Source organism: Acipenser ruthenus, chromosome 16, assembly GCF_902713425.1.
Source record: "Acipenser ruthenus chromosome 16, fAciRut3.2 maternal haplotype, whole genome shotgun sequence".
Taxonomy (NCBI): domain Eukaryota; kingdom Metazoa; phylum Chordata; class Actinopteri; order Acipenseriformes; family Acipenseridae; genus Acipenser; species Acipenser ruthenus.
The window spans coordinates 15,915,574-15,929,748 of NC_081204.1; the positions used below are offsets into that span (position 1 = coordinate 15,915,574).

At 45.7% G+C, this 14,175-nt stretch overlaps 1 protein-coding gene across 2 annotated transcripts in view; it reads right to left on the reverse strand.

Annotated features, from left to right (window-relative positions):
• Positions 1 to 14,175, reverse strand: part of LOC117412365 (rho guanine nucleotide exchange factor 3-like) — a 133,378-nt gene that overhangs the window by 83,157 nt on the left and 36,046 nt on the right. Inside the window, exon 2 of one of the 2 annotated variants that reach the window (XM_058988908.1) lies at positions 14,098 to 14,164. In XM_058988908.1, the coding sequence (XP_058844891.1) occupies positions 14,098 to 14,164 (67 nt within the window). Of the gene's footprint in view, positions 1 to 414; positions 571 to 14,097; positions 14,165 to 14,175 lie in introns of those variants that run through there. The other variant, XM_058988912.1, reaches the window with a different exon arrangement.

Consider the following 14,175-nt stretch of genomic DNA (forward strand, 5'->3'; position numbering starts at 1 on the left):
TAATACAATGATCATTTATAAAAACTGGATTTTAAATTAAAAGCTTTACAAATTTCAACAGGCTACACTTACTGTCCTCAAACTGAACAAATATCCAAAAATCCCAAACCATTCTAAACCTGTTTAATAATCTCTGACTACAATTACCCAGCAAGATGAAAACGTGAAAGATTTCTAGTATGCAATGTTTGTCAGTTTCGTTAGTATTTCTAAATGTAGCACTACTGAGTGTTTGATAGTTGTGGATGAGCATTTTAGAGTAAGGGGCACCTGGCATAACCCTTTCTGAATTGCTGCTAGGTCCAGGTCTCACGAACAGGCTGCCCATACCCTTCCTCTAATAGTGAGACACTGAGACCGTGGTTTGCACTCTCTGCTTAGATTTCTGCAGCATCAGTAAAGTGCCCGACTCACCCGAGGATGTACGAAGAGGCAGCACCACACCATGAGGAGTCCCAGATTTCCACCAGCCCAGGTCTGTGTTCTCAGGCACCTCAGCCCACAAGGTAACCCCTCTGCTAGGCTCTGCTTCTGCTGCTGCGTGCTTGTGTAGGCTTCCTTCTCTGCCTGTACTCTTCACTCTTCAGCCCCATTAAACAACAGGATGTGAAGAGGGGAAGCTCGTGTCACAGTGCTACGGGGTGAGTGTGCAGGGACTGCACCCCTGTGCACACACACGCAGGGCTCTGCGGTCTGCAGCGTCTGATTGAGCAAGATTCTTCTGTTGATGCAGCCGCCGGTACCCGCAGAACAAGCTTCTACCGGCACAGGTTTCGAAAAATAAAAACTGTGCTTTTTCAAACCTGACCTAGACTGCTGACTCTGAAATACCTCATATGCTGTTACTACTTTCAAACCTTTTAAACTACAGGGAAATTCAGAGGGCCAGATTTATCAAGCATGTTTCATTTCTAGTAATGTTTAAACTGTAGCATTTCAGATGTCCGCACTATTGTAAAAAGAACAGATCGAATGAGAAGGACAGAAGAGATCAAACCCATACTGGAGTAATAGAAGAGTCGCGGCGTTGAAGCACATTTCTGCTAGAGAGGGGAGTTGCTAAAGGACGGGCTGCTAAGCTGTGCATGTCCTCACTCTGCTCTTGTACAAGTGCAATGCTGTTGTTGTTGCTGTGGTTTTGGTTTGATTTGCTCCAGTATGAGTAAAATCAAGACCTTGTTTCCACTTCAGAAGTATGACCCGGCTGGCAGAGTGGCAGGGCTAAGCTATCAGCCTGTAGTTTAGAGAACAGAACCCCCTGGAGCTCAGTCAGTGCAGCGCAACCTATCGGACCTGCAGGACGTGGGAGTGTGCCCCAACGTGCCATTCAATTACACTGGAAAAACAAATAGAAACTATTTACAGCACCCAAACTACATCCTGAGTTTGGGTTTGCATTTTTCCTTTCAGAAAAACACGACGATTTGGAGTAAAAAGCTTTCATAATCAAACCCCATGATCATTGTCGTAGCTAGCTAACAGTTCACCGAGGTCCAGACCGCGGTTAAAAAGTTTGCTTAAATGTTAACATTTTTAAGAATATGATAGAAAAATATGTTTATTCTACAACATTTTAAGTATATAATAGCCCTGTATGCAAGTCATCTATTTACCTCGGCAGTCTTCTTGTTTTGTTAGTTAAGGCCTGCAACGCTCCAAGTTGCATCGGGTTGCCTAGGCAACGCGACACAGTGTGCACCTCACTTCCTGGTGGCCATGCGCTGGAAAACATAGACAAGACACGCAACTGTAGAATTGAATCCTCCTTGACTGAACACTGAGTGGCGTGGGAACTCTTGTCGTCAAAATCAAAATGGAAAAGTCTGTCGACTAATCCGTTTAGTGCAAAAGACTTTGCAATACCTAATTGAGGAAATATTAAAAAACTGAAGTCCAAAACCAAAATTGCAAGTAGTAAGTAGAAAAGCAGGAAGAGTTGAAACGGTATATCAGCAAAACAGTGTCCAGTTATAAGAACTTAAGAATGTTAAGTTCTGATTGATCCCAGAATCTCATCAAGCAGCTTCTTGAAGGATCCCAGGGTGTCAGCTTCAACAACATTACTGGGGAGTTGGTTCCAGACCCTCACAATTCTCTGTGTAAAAAAGTGCCTCCTGTTATGAATGGATCTGTGGTATTTGGTTTATTGAATCGCTATTATTAGCCTACATTATAAGAACTTTTTTTTTTCTCTCATGTCATCTAAAAGTCGATGCATGCCTTGTTAAAAACTCACCGCATGCCACTGATATTCTGGGAAGTGACTGAAGCGGTTAACATGCACACATCAACAAAATCTGCTATTACCGGGAGCTGGGTTCAGGGGAGAGGGGTATTGCTGCAGAACGCAGATTCACACAGCGTAGCTCTCACAGAGTAGTAATAAACGTCATCATTGTATGCTACAGCCTGATCACATGATGAATTTAGGTACTAAAACTAAGTTTATTTCATAACAATAAACTAACTCTAAACCTAAGGTTCGTGGGGTATTGGTCATGGATCACTAATTAATCCTCACAGGGTAATCACTATGTTCAGTGTTCTCCCCCTCCCACACCCTGTTTATGGTCACGTGTACGAGCCTTCGTTCTGCAGCACTACCCTGTGCGAGCTCCCTGCGAGAGCTACGCTGTGAGAGCCTTCGTTCTGCAGCACTACCCTGTGCGAGCTCCCTGCGAGAGCTACGCTGTGCGAGCCTTCGTTCTGCAGCACTACCCTGTGCGAGCTCCCTGCGAGAGCTACGCTGTGCGAGCCTTCGTTCTGCAGCACTACCCTGTGTGAGCTCCCTGCGAGAGCTACGCTGTGCGAGCCTTCGTTCTGCAGCACTACCCTGTGTGAGCTCCCTGCGAGAGCTACGCTGTGCGAGCCTTCGTTCTGCAGCACTACCCTGTGTGAGCTCCCTGCGAGAGCTACGCTGTGCGAGCCTTCGTTCTGCAGCACTACCCTGTGTGAGCTCCCTGCGAGAGCTACGCTGTGCGAGCCTTCGTTCTGCAGCACTACCCTGTGTGAGCTCCCTGCGAGAGCTACGCTGTGAGAGCCTTCGTTCTGCAGCACTACCCTGTGTGAGCTCCCTGCGAGAGCTACGCTGTGAGAGCCTTCGTTCTGCAGCACTACCCTGTGCGAGCTCCCTGCGAGAGCTACGCTGTGCGAGCCTTCGTTCTGCAGCACTACCCTGTGCGAGCTCCCTGCGAGAGCTACGCTGTGCGAGCCTTCGTTCTGCAGCACTACCCTGTGTGAGCTCCCTGCGAGAGCTACGCTGTGCGAGCCTTCGTTCTGCAGCACTACCCTGTGTGAGCTCCCTGCGAGAGCTACGCTGTGCGAGCCTTCGTTCTGCAGCACTACCCTGTGTGAGCTCCCTGCGAGAGCTACGCTGTGCGAGCCTTGCTATATGCTATATGTGAGGTTGACCCTATGTGCATGTCGGTGTTTAGACCTCTGGCATATTATCACTCTCGCTACGGCCATGCCGATGATATCAGTTTGAAAAACTATTTCACAACAATGTAGCTCTTTTAATAACCACAATGTCTGCGTTTGTCTTTGTTGGGTTCTAGAGTGCCGAGACAGACAACATCAAAACATTCCATGTGATATCAGCCTTCGCAAGTATCGATTGCATTTGCAGAATTCTATTTTTTGTATTTAGTCCTTGTGACAAAGGCAGCCGGAGTGGGTGGCATCAGACCAGAGCCAGGAAATAAAACAACAGAGAGGTGTGGTTTGGTGGAGCTGAGCGAATGGTTTCGCTCAGCATTTAATAAACAGAACAGAAAATAAAAAGGTTGTACGAACAAAACACAGGACACGGCACTTCACGCCAAAATAGAGACAAACAAAAACGAACACACACTAACAAACAGGGACGAACACTAAACAAACACGTACTGTGCTGGTCCTCCAGCACCATGTAGCAATTGCTCACTTTCACTTTTTCTTTCTCGTTCTCGTTCTCTTTCTCCTCACTCTCTCCCGTTCTTTCGCCCTGAACACACAACCCCGAGTGAATGAAAAATGTGTCTATATATACACTGTTGTGCTGGGATTCAATTACTAATTAATTATTCACTTGAATCCCAGCACGTGAATGAATTACGTGCAACCCCGTGCTCACATATTACATACTTTAAATGCACGTGAAGTGATTTGTGCCATCCTCGTGCCTAAATACAAATCTAATTTAAATCACACGTGAAACACAGACCCGTTTATATTCCGTGTACCAATCTCTATACACCAACATTAACACACGCACGCAACATACAACACAGAAATGCACACAGGGGCGGAGCACATTGCCACAGTCCTCAATTAGGTATTTACTCTACTTTCCCAGTTTGAATGACAACTCCCTGTGTAAGAACCATATAAACTGCACGACGACTGAGACCAGCGGGCGTCCTCCATTCCTGCTGTTGAACTAATCTCCTTTTTCACCCGATTAACCTAAACAGAGGGTGTTGCCAAGCAACTGAGCCCAGGACGGACAGTCTCCACCTGGCTTCACATGCTGCCTGACCAGCAGGAACACTGCGGTGCCCTGAGGTGAACCAACAGCTGCTTTCCTTCCCTACCACAATATCTGCAACCTGGTGCAACTAAGAGCTTGTGACCAGAAAACTCATTGCAGTCGGGCCAAGGCCTTTGGGGGTAACACTTTTATTAAGAATAAATCATTAAAACCTCTGGACTGATTCTGCTGCTGAAACAATGACGGTGAAATGCAGGGTTGTACACAGAACCGGACCCTGCTTCTTATTGGGTGTGTGCCTGTGAGAACAGGAAGCCAGGAAACTTTGTGAGTCACACTTCCTGGAAACCAGAAGACTTCTGTGTGGCACTTCCTGGAGACAAGGGCAAGTCAACACTCAACCTTAAACCCTAGTTGCCTTTGTGTCACTTCTGGTTCAAGTAACGTTTCTACAACCAAAAACAATGTAGGCTTTGGGAGCGACTGTTCAATCTCATTGCACAGGTTTTATCAGCAGTTTAAGCAGAAAGGTAGAAGTCCTGCGAATCATCAAAGTTCAAGCAGAGAAGGTGATGAGATTTTCCAGTGAGTTTGTGTGTGTGGGTGGACACAGGAACAAGCCTTGTAGAAAGCACAATGTTTATAATGAAGTTTAATGACAGCCCTGTCTGCACTGGGTGAAGAAATGTCCTACCCCACGCTGAGCTTGAACTGTTACAGCATCCCCAGTCACAACTCAAAGTCAGCACAGTTTCAGGCTGCTTAACATTGTCGGCACTCACAGATCTACCAAATGTGGAAAAATAAACAGCAGGCCAGCAAATAGTAATAATCACCTTCCACTAATCCCAGTTACACACGTTCAGTTTCAACAGCTGGACACACTGACTGAACTGCAAAAAACGAAACATAGCGTACTACCAAGGGATGAAACTGTGGTGGACAGAGGACTGTTCTCAACATATTAAACAAAGCAGTTCTTTTTAAATGAATAAGTTAATAATAATCTGAAAGTGTAAATAAAGCAGATTGACATTTATTGAGATACCGTCCATTGTACTTGCTGATACTTATTCTGCTAAATATTCTTTTCAACTTCAGGTTCCAGAGAAACGCTCGCCAATTGTGATGAAACTTGATACAAGAATATCCATCTTAATCTAACTGCTACACTCGCAAACTAGAGTGAACTAAATAAGACAGTCCCGTGGAGCCTTTCAGGGCCTCAGTCCTGTTATAACACAGTGCTCCTGGCACGACCCTTAAGAAATGCTTATTGAAGGACTTGCAGAATGAGTCGCCCGAGTCAAGAGAAAGTAACAACACTGAGATCTACATGTGTGGAGTTCCTGACACCCGTCAACATGTCTAACCTACACACTCAAAGAGACTAAAAGTAGGTATAGAAATACAAGCTGGACCAGCACGCTGTGCTCAAACACGCCTGTCAAAGTGAGTCTTGCCTGAGGTTACTGTAAATCAGAGGGAGACTGGGGGGAGCTCACCTGGTGTCTGACAGCGCTGCTGTTTTAGTACTTTAGTGCTGCTGCTGGCAGCAATAAGAGTGAAAGGAATCCAGACTCTTTATTCTTTAATGGCCAGGTCAAGAACAGACCCCAGGGGAAGGTCTGCATTCACAAAGCTCTGTTCTGGAGGGCCACCTGCACCTTACCATTAACGAATGTAAGTTTGCGCGATGTCTGATTCCTTCTTGTTTTAAATGTAGTTGTGTCTTCACTGTTGTGTTAACAGATGTGTTAACTCACTAAGCAGTTGCTTTGCCTTGAACTTGTTTGACTGTATCAGAAAGATGCCGTGCAAAGGAAGCCACTGCATAAACAGCATCAGAAATAAAGAGCTGTGCAGAACAGTGTTTTTCTTCTTTCTTAACAGGTCATTTCATGGGGCACCACAAGGTTTTATTTTACTGTGACATGAATTACAAATTACACTTTGGTTTTCCAGCTAATTCAACAAACTAAATTCCATATTTCAGATTTAAATCTAAACTTAAAAACACAAATCCAATAATAATTTATTTTTTATAAAAAGCAGCGGTTGATAGTAATAGGAGTTGGGCCTGGTTTATCTTTTATCAACTCCAACCCTGCTGTGACACCAGCTGTTGTTCCAGTGCCTCTGTGTGCCGGAGAGATGGAGTAGTTACTGCTCCTGCCTTCTTGTGCAGTAGAAGCAGGCTGCACTGACACAGCCTCTGTGTGCCGGAGAGATGGAGTAGTTACTGCTCCTGCCTTCTTGTGCAGTAGAAGCAGGCTGCACTGACACAGCGTCCGTGTGCCAGAGAGATGGAGTAGTTACTGCTCCTGCCTTCTTGTGCAGTAGAAGCAGGCTGCACTGACACAGCCTCTGTGTGCAGGAGAGATGGAGTAGTTACTGCTCCTGCCTTCTTGTGCAGTAGAAGCAGGCTGCACTGACACAGCGTCCGTGTGCCGGAGAGATGGAGTAGTTACTGCTCCTGCCTTCTTGTGCAGTAGAAGCAGGCTGCACTGACACAGCCTCTGTGTGCCGGAGAGATGGAGTAGTTACTGCTCCTGCCTTCTTGTGCAGTAGAAGCAGGCTGCACTGACACAGCGTCCGTGTGCCAGAGAGATGGAGTAGTTACTGCTCCTGCCTTCTTGTGCAGTAGAAGCAGGCTGCACTGACACAGCGTCCGTGTGCCGGAGAGATGGAGTAGTTACTGCTCCTGCCTTCTTGTGCAGTAGAAGCAGGCTGCACTGAAACAGCCTCTGTGTGCCGGAGAGATGGAGTAGTTACTGCTCCTGCCTTCTTGTGCAGTAGAAGCAGGCTGCACTGACACAGCGTCCGTGTGCCAGAGAGATGGAGTAGTTACTGGTCCTGCCTTCTTGTGCAGTAGAAGCAGGCTGCACTGACACAGCCTCTGTGTGCAGGAGAGATGGAGTAGTTACTGCTCCTGCCTTCTTGTGCAGTAGAAGCAGGCTGCACTGACACAGCGTCCGTGTGCCGGAGAGATGGAGTAGTTACTGCTCCTGCCTTCTTGTGCAGTAGAAGCAGGCTGCACTGACACAGCGTCCGTGTGCCGGAGAGATGGAGTAGTTACTGCTCCTGCCTTCTTGTGCAGTAGAAGCAGGCTGCACTGACACAGCGTCCGTGTGCCGGAGAGATGGAGTAGTTACTGCTCCTGCCTTCTTGTGCAGTAGAAGCAGGCTACACTGACACAGCCTCTGTGTGCAGGAGAGATGGAGTAGTTACTGCTCCTGCCTTCTTGTGCAGTAGAAGCAGGCTGCACTGACACAGCCTCTGTGTGCAGGAGAGATGGAGTAGTTACTGCTCCTGCCTTCTTGTGCAGTAGAAGCAGGCTGCACTGACACAGCGTCCGTGTGCCAGAGAGATGGAGTAGTTACTGCTCCTGCCTTCTTGTGCAGTAGAAGCAGGCTGCACTGACACAGCCTCTGTGTGCAGGAGAGATGGAGTAGTTACTGCTCCTGCCTTCTTGTGCAGTAGAAGCAGGCTGCACTGACACAGCGTCCGTGTGCCGGAGAGATGGAGTAGTTACTGCTCCTGCCTTCTTGTGCAGTAGAAGCAGGCTGCACTGACACAGCGTCCGTGTGCAGGAGAGATGGAGTAGTTACTGCTCCTGCCTTCTTGTGCAGTAGACGCAGGCTGCACTGACACAGCCTTGCTGCTTTCACTTCACAGGTGTCTCACACCAGATCAGGTTCTTAAACCCTTTGTTTCGTACTGTGGATTGCACTAATATCCACTAGGGGTCTAGGTTGAGATCACTAAACTCATTGCACTTGTTACCTGAGCAGTCAGACTGTAACCCTTTTTCACCCTCAAGTCTGTCACCAGTAAGTTCCACTTGTTTTCCTTTGCTTGCTGGCACAGTGTACAACTGCCCTTTGATTACATCAGGCACCGCTTGCCAAAATAAGCCTGGTTGTCCAGCACAACTTATTCTTGTGATTACAATCAGACAAAAACTGCAGTACGTTCTGTTAACAATACCAAATAAATTAAATTAGCAGTGAAACATTTAAAGCACACCAGGTTCACAGCTATGGCCAACAGTTTTACATCACCCTGTAGAATGAATTAATTTGGCTTTATAAAGTCAAATGAAACCTGCTGAATAATTTTACGTTCACATATTGAATACATACTGCTTTGTAGTTTTCCATATACTTAATGAAAAACAGTAAATTGAAAAAAGTGACATTTCGAAATCTAACATGAAATACTGTACTACTATCATTGCTTCTGATATCGTTTTGTAGTTTCATAAATAAACGTTGTTAAATAAATAGTTGTTAAATAAAAGATCTAAATTATGTTCATGTAGTTTTTTTTTTTTAAATTATGTCTCAATCCTAAAATTCTAGGTGATGGAAAACTTTTGGCCAGTCCTGAAACAAACTTCAGTCTTTGGACCTGCTTCGCCTGTTCTCTGCTTTGAGATTTTCTTTCTGTTTGCCCAGCAGACCAGAGAAGGTTGCATTATATTTTGCATGAGTCAGAGTTTAGGGTCAATGTAAGGTTAACCTGACATTAAAGGCATGCCTTTCCACTCATTAGAATAACGCTCTCGTAACAACCTTGCATTTCTATTGTTCCACGAGCCTGATTTTCAAGTGGATCTGAAGCACATTTACTCAAGTATGTATCGGCTTTGCTTTACCACTTCATTTCATTGCTCTGTATATATGCCAAAATAAGATTAGCATTTTCTCAGATTTCTTTATTAATTAGAAATACTCCATGCCAGTTACCAGGTTTTTTAGACACTGCTGCACAGAAAAAACTATTGGCCATAAATATTTAATTCAAAATAAAAAATGTGTAAAATCCACAGCTGAATGCAATCCACACGGTCTATAAGAAGGTAAGAAACTATGGTTTGAAGAAGACTACAGAAAAGGCATGAAACAGAACATGTGAGCCAGAGCATCATCTAAATCAGACAGCCAAGTCCCAGGACAGGCCAGTCACTGTCTCAATGTGTTCCAGCCAGGTCCCAGGACAGACCAGTCACTGTCTCAATGTGTTCCAATCAGGTCCCAGGACAGGCCAGTCACTGACTCAATGCGTTCCAGCCAGGTCCCAGGACAGACCAGCCACTGTCTCAATATGTTCCAGTCAGGTCCCAGGACAGACCAGTCACTGTCTCAATGTGTTCCAGCCAGGTCCCAGGACAGACCAGTCACTGTCTCAATGTGTTCACACCCTGCCATGAATGGATGTGTAATTGAAGCCAAAGGAAATCACAACCTCAGTGGCCCCTATAAATTACAGTGCAGCACATCATGTGGAAGTCTACCTCTCTCTGTGAGCGCCCCCTATAGGCTACAGTGAAGCACATCACATGGAAGTCTACCACTCTCTGTGAGCACTCCAAGGCAGTGTGGTCTCTCACTGGATTATTATGCAGCCTAGTTATACATCAATGTGGCTCATTTCCTCACTGTGACCGCAGAAAGTTGAACTGAAATGAGTAAGGAAAGCAATCGTACATTTCTGAGCGACAGTCTGGTCTAATTTCCTGAACATTTCATTCCGTGTAGAAACAATCCAGCACTTCAAAGAGAAACAAACATCATCTTTGGTTATTGCCTTTTTAATCTGTAGCACTGGCAGCCTGAGATCTGAATTATGAGGAGCTTGAACAGAAGCTTTCTTCACTTGTGAAGCACCACCATCAGGTCTCAACACAGAAACTCACGCTACTGCTTAAAACTATTAGTCATTCGAATCAAAGAGCAGTTTCAATAACTACTATGCATTCACATCATTTCAAGCAGTTACAGAAAACTGGGTCTATTAAGAATTTGCATTGATCACATAAAACGCTTTGATATCGCTTCAAAGACACACGTCTCATACTTCGTCTGCTGTCTACATTTCTGAAATAGTTTGGATTTTAATAAATTTGAGCCAAAGGGAAGATACCGTAATTAAAACCTGCCTTAAAGGGCAACCCTCTGTACAGAGCGAGTCACTCTGACTCCCTGACAGCCAACACATACAAGCTGCTCACAGGATGCTTGCTGCTATCCTGGCAATGTCCTCCATGCAGCGTCTTCCAAGACTCGCTGCAGCATTCAGTCTCCGTCAGGGATTGTGAAGAGCCAGTTACAACTAAATAAACTATGTCGTGAAACTGTGCCATGTAGCGCTGGCAAGCTTGCAATCTCGAAACACATCACAGGACACTGAGGTCCGTGTGCATGCAGTGCCAGTGGTTCTGTTTAGTATTTGCAGCTGTTACATCTAATTCATTGTTCATCATTACTACACTGCCTCTAGAACTCCTCACAAGTCTGATTCGATGTCCTTCACAGGTCTTGGCTCCTTTTCCAGTTCAGTGAACTTGATCCTTCAGCTTTCAGTAGAAGGCTGTTGTTCTGTTTTGCTGTTGTTTTGAGGGGGTTTCAAACAGGAAAGATAACACCACGTGACCTCCTGCTCCAGGCTTGTTTTCTTTGTCTTTTCCTGAGACCAGACTGCGAGTCTGCTCTGCAGTGGAGGCGTCCTCAAGGGAACGAGGCAGGGGTGCTGAGAAATGTGCTGCTCAGGAGAGGAAAATCAACTTGATCTTCATCAGCAGCTTGAAGGGGCTTGAAAGTTGAGCACATTATAAATCAGTCCTCAAAGTTTTTTATTTAGTCACGGGAACTTGTGTATCAACCTTGACATTTAACTAATTCCTTGTTCCAAAATATAATGACATAATAAAAGTACAATACAGATGTGTCCACAGGCACAGAAGCAGAGAATGAGCAGTCGATTGTAATGACAGTGTGAAATCAGATTACTCATCACAGGCACTGTTTTGCTTTGAGGACCTCTGTTGTAAATCGTGGGCTGATCATTATGAATGAGGTGCCCTACCAGACATTATCCAGAGAGCTGGAAGTCAAAGCCAGGACACTCAATGTCAACCTTGCCTGGCAAAGGGAATAGGGTCTGATTAGAGATTCCTGCTGCAGAGTGAAGGCTCTTCAAGAAGCAGCACAAAGCTGTAGCTGCCGGCAACTCCCAACAAGAGGAGCACGCAGCAATTTAAACTATATGACTCTGCTCTCAATCTCTAGTGTGCAGTTTTATGATGTCATTTTATATCACATTTTGGAATACATAGTTGAGGATATAGCCCTCAGAATTATGAGTAATATGAATAGCAGGAACAGAGCAGGAATAGGAAAAGAAAGCTGCAGTGTTCTTTGACAAACTTTTTCAAAGTTTTAAAAGGTTTCTGAGTGTTCTTATGCCTTGCTGGCTACAACCAAAGGTGTAAAAACATTTAGTAACCCTATTTAAGAGCTGAATGTGTCTCAGATACACAAATTGTCCATTAACCCTTGCCTCAAAGTGCACCTCTAAGGAAAGAGAGGTAGGTACAATGCGGTCAAGCTGGAAATTAAAAGCAAAGATGAGAGAGCAGAACAAAGTGAAGAATGAGATACAGGAGAGAGATGCATGTGTGAAAACTTCTTTAGGAATATCGGGCCTCATTCACAAAACATGAAGGACTGTTTTAAGGAATGTTTTGTTAAGCCCATTTAGAATAATGAAATCAGGTTTGGAGTTCATGAAACATTTAGCCGCAGTTTTAGAGAGGGTTTATTGCTGGTGTTATTGGGTTTGTGCTGCATGAGCGGCCCTGTTTGGTGACTGCATGGGGTTGAAACCGTGACCATGCAGACTAAAGTGTAATGAGACAGGAGTAGCTGCAGTCAAAATGCTCTAGAGAAGGTATGTCAGCATCCTTCACATAATATAGGATGCTTTGAGGAGCCTTTCAAGAAGGCGGTACAGTGCCAGGGAGGTTTGGCACAGGCGGTACGGTGCCAGGGAGGTTTGGCACAGACGGTATAGAGCCAGGGAAGTTTGGCACAGGCAGGCTCGGTGCCAGGGAGGTTTGGCACAGGCAGACACAGGGTCAGGGAGGTTTGGCACAGACGGTATAGTGCCAAGGAGGTTTGGCACAGGCGGTACAGTGCCAGGGAGGTTTGGCACAGGCGGTACAGTGCCAGGGAGGTTTGGCACAGGCGGTACAGTGCCAGGGAGGTTTGGCACGAGCAGTACAGTGCCAGGGAGGTTTGGCACAGGCGGTACGGTGCCAGGGAGGTTTGGCACGGGCAGTACAGTGCCAGGGAGGTTTGGCACAGGCGGTACAGTGCCAGGGAGGTTTGGCACGGGCAGACACAGGGTCAGGGAGGTTTGGCACAGGCGGTATAGTGCCAGGGAGGTTTGGCACAGGCGGTACAGTGCCAGGGAGGTTTGGCACAGGCGGTACAGTGCCAGGGAGGTTTGGCACAGGCGGTACAGTGCCAGGGAGGTTTGGCACGGGCAGTACAGTGCCAGGGAGGTTTGGCACGGGCAGGCTCGGTGCCAGGGAGGTTTGGCACAGGCGGTACGGTGCCAAGGAGGTTTGGCACGGGCAGGCTCGGTGCCAGGGAGGTTTGGCACAGGCGGTACAGTGCCAGGGAGGTTTGGCACAGGCTTCCTTCACTATCTCTGTAAGTGAGAGATTCGTAGAGTTGCTTCAACACAGGAGATCTTCAAAAAGCGCATTCTATCTGTTAATTAACATCCTTTACACTAGAGTTCAAAACAGACCAAACAAACTCGGTCCACTACACAGGATAGCCTCCTCGCCGCCCCCAACCCCTTCTTACACAGACAGAGCAGCAATCTACCTCGGGGGCCTCCTGAAACACGGCCGCTTCAAACTAATACTGCAGATGCTTGAGGGCCACTCTGACAGTACAGTTCTGGTACTGTTACAAGGATGTCATAAGGAGATGATTTCCAATGAGACAAGACCTCAAAAAGACAGATTGTGATCCACTCAATAAGTGCTCCTACACTGAATAGCTCTGTTATTCTAAACACACAGCCTGACAGTCCACTGACCTGCGGCTCTCAGTGAGGTCAAGTAGACCTCACCTCATACCTGGGTCTCTATTTTGAAGGCACATTTTCCAACAGCAATAAAACAATTGTAAAGGTCTAAATCTAGCAAGAAGCAATTTAGCTAAGAAGCAATTCAGGTGGGAGCAGTCTAAACTGCTAGTTTCATGCTGGTAAAATTATTTAATTCGTCACTGAAATTTTTCCTTTTGACTTTGTGCTTTTCAAAGTAGAGCCAACATTTTTTTTTTTTTTTTTTTTTTAATGTAAAAAGCATTATTATTGTTTTTTTTTTTTTTTAAAACAGCACTAACAGCCAATCACAGAGCTTTTCTCCTGATCAAATTCACAGCCAGTCCCTCTCCAGCTCCTGAGCACTGCATTGCACAGATATCAAAATGTAAAAATCCTGCAACTTGTTACCTACAAAAAATATCTTGATATAACGTATAGTAGGCCTTGCTATTGATGCAATACAGCCACCTGAAATGTATGTGTACAGACTGTAAAGATATCTAAGATTAGCTACACTGTTCAATTATTCTTATCTAACTATACTGTATATTATTAAAACATATAGGTGACTATCAGATTCATGTTTATCAGTGAGGGAGGTGCAGTTGGGGAGATTTCTGGGAGCAGCTGGTATTAGCTCAGACACGACAGCCTGGGAACCTCTGACCCAGCTGGTATCAATCCCACCCAGTAAGAAAACAGATTACTTCACTTACCCCTCTGAAACCCCAGCCGTTTCTGGATGGGAGAAGAGAGAAGGAGCTCTTAGGCTGCACTGTGGACCTGCGAGAGAA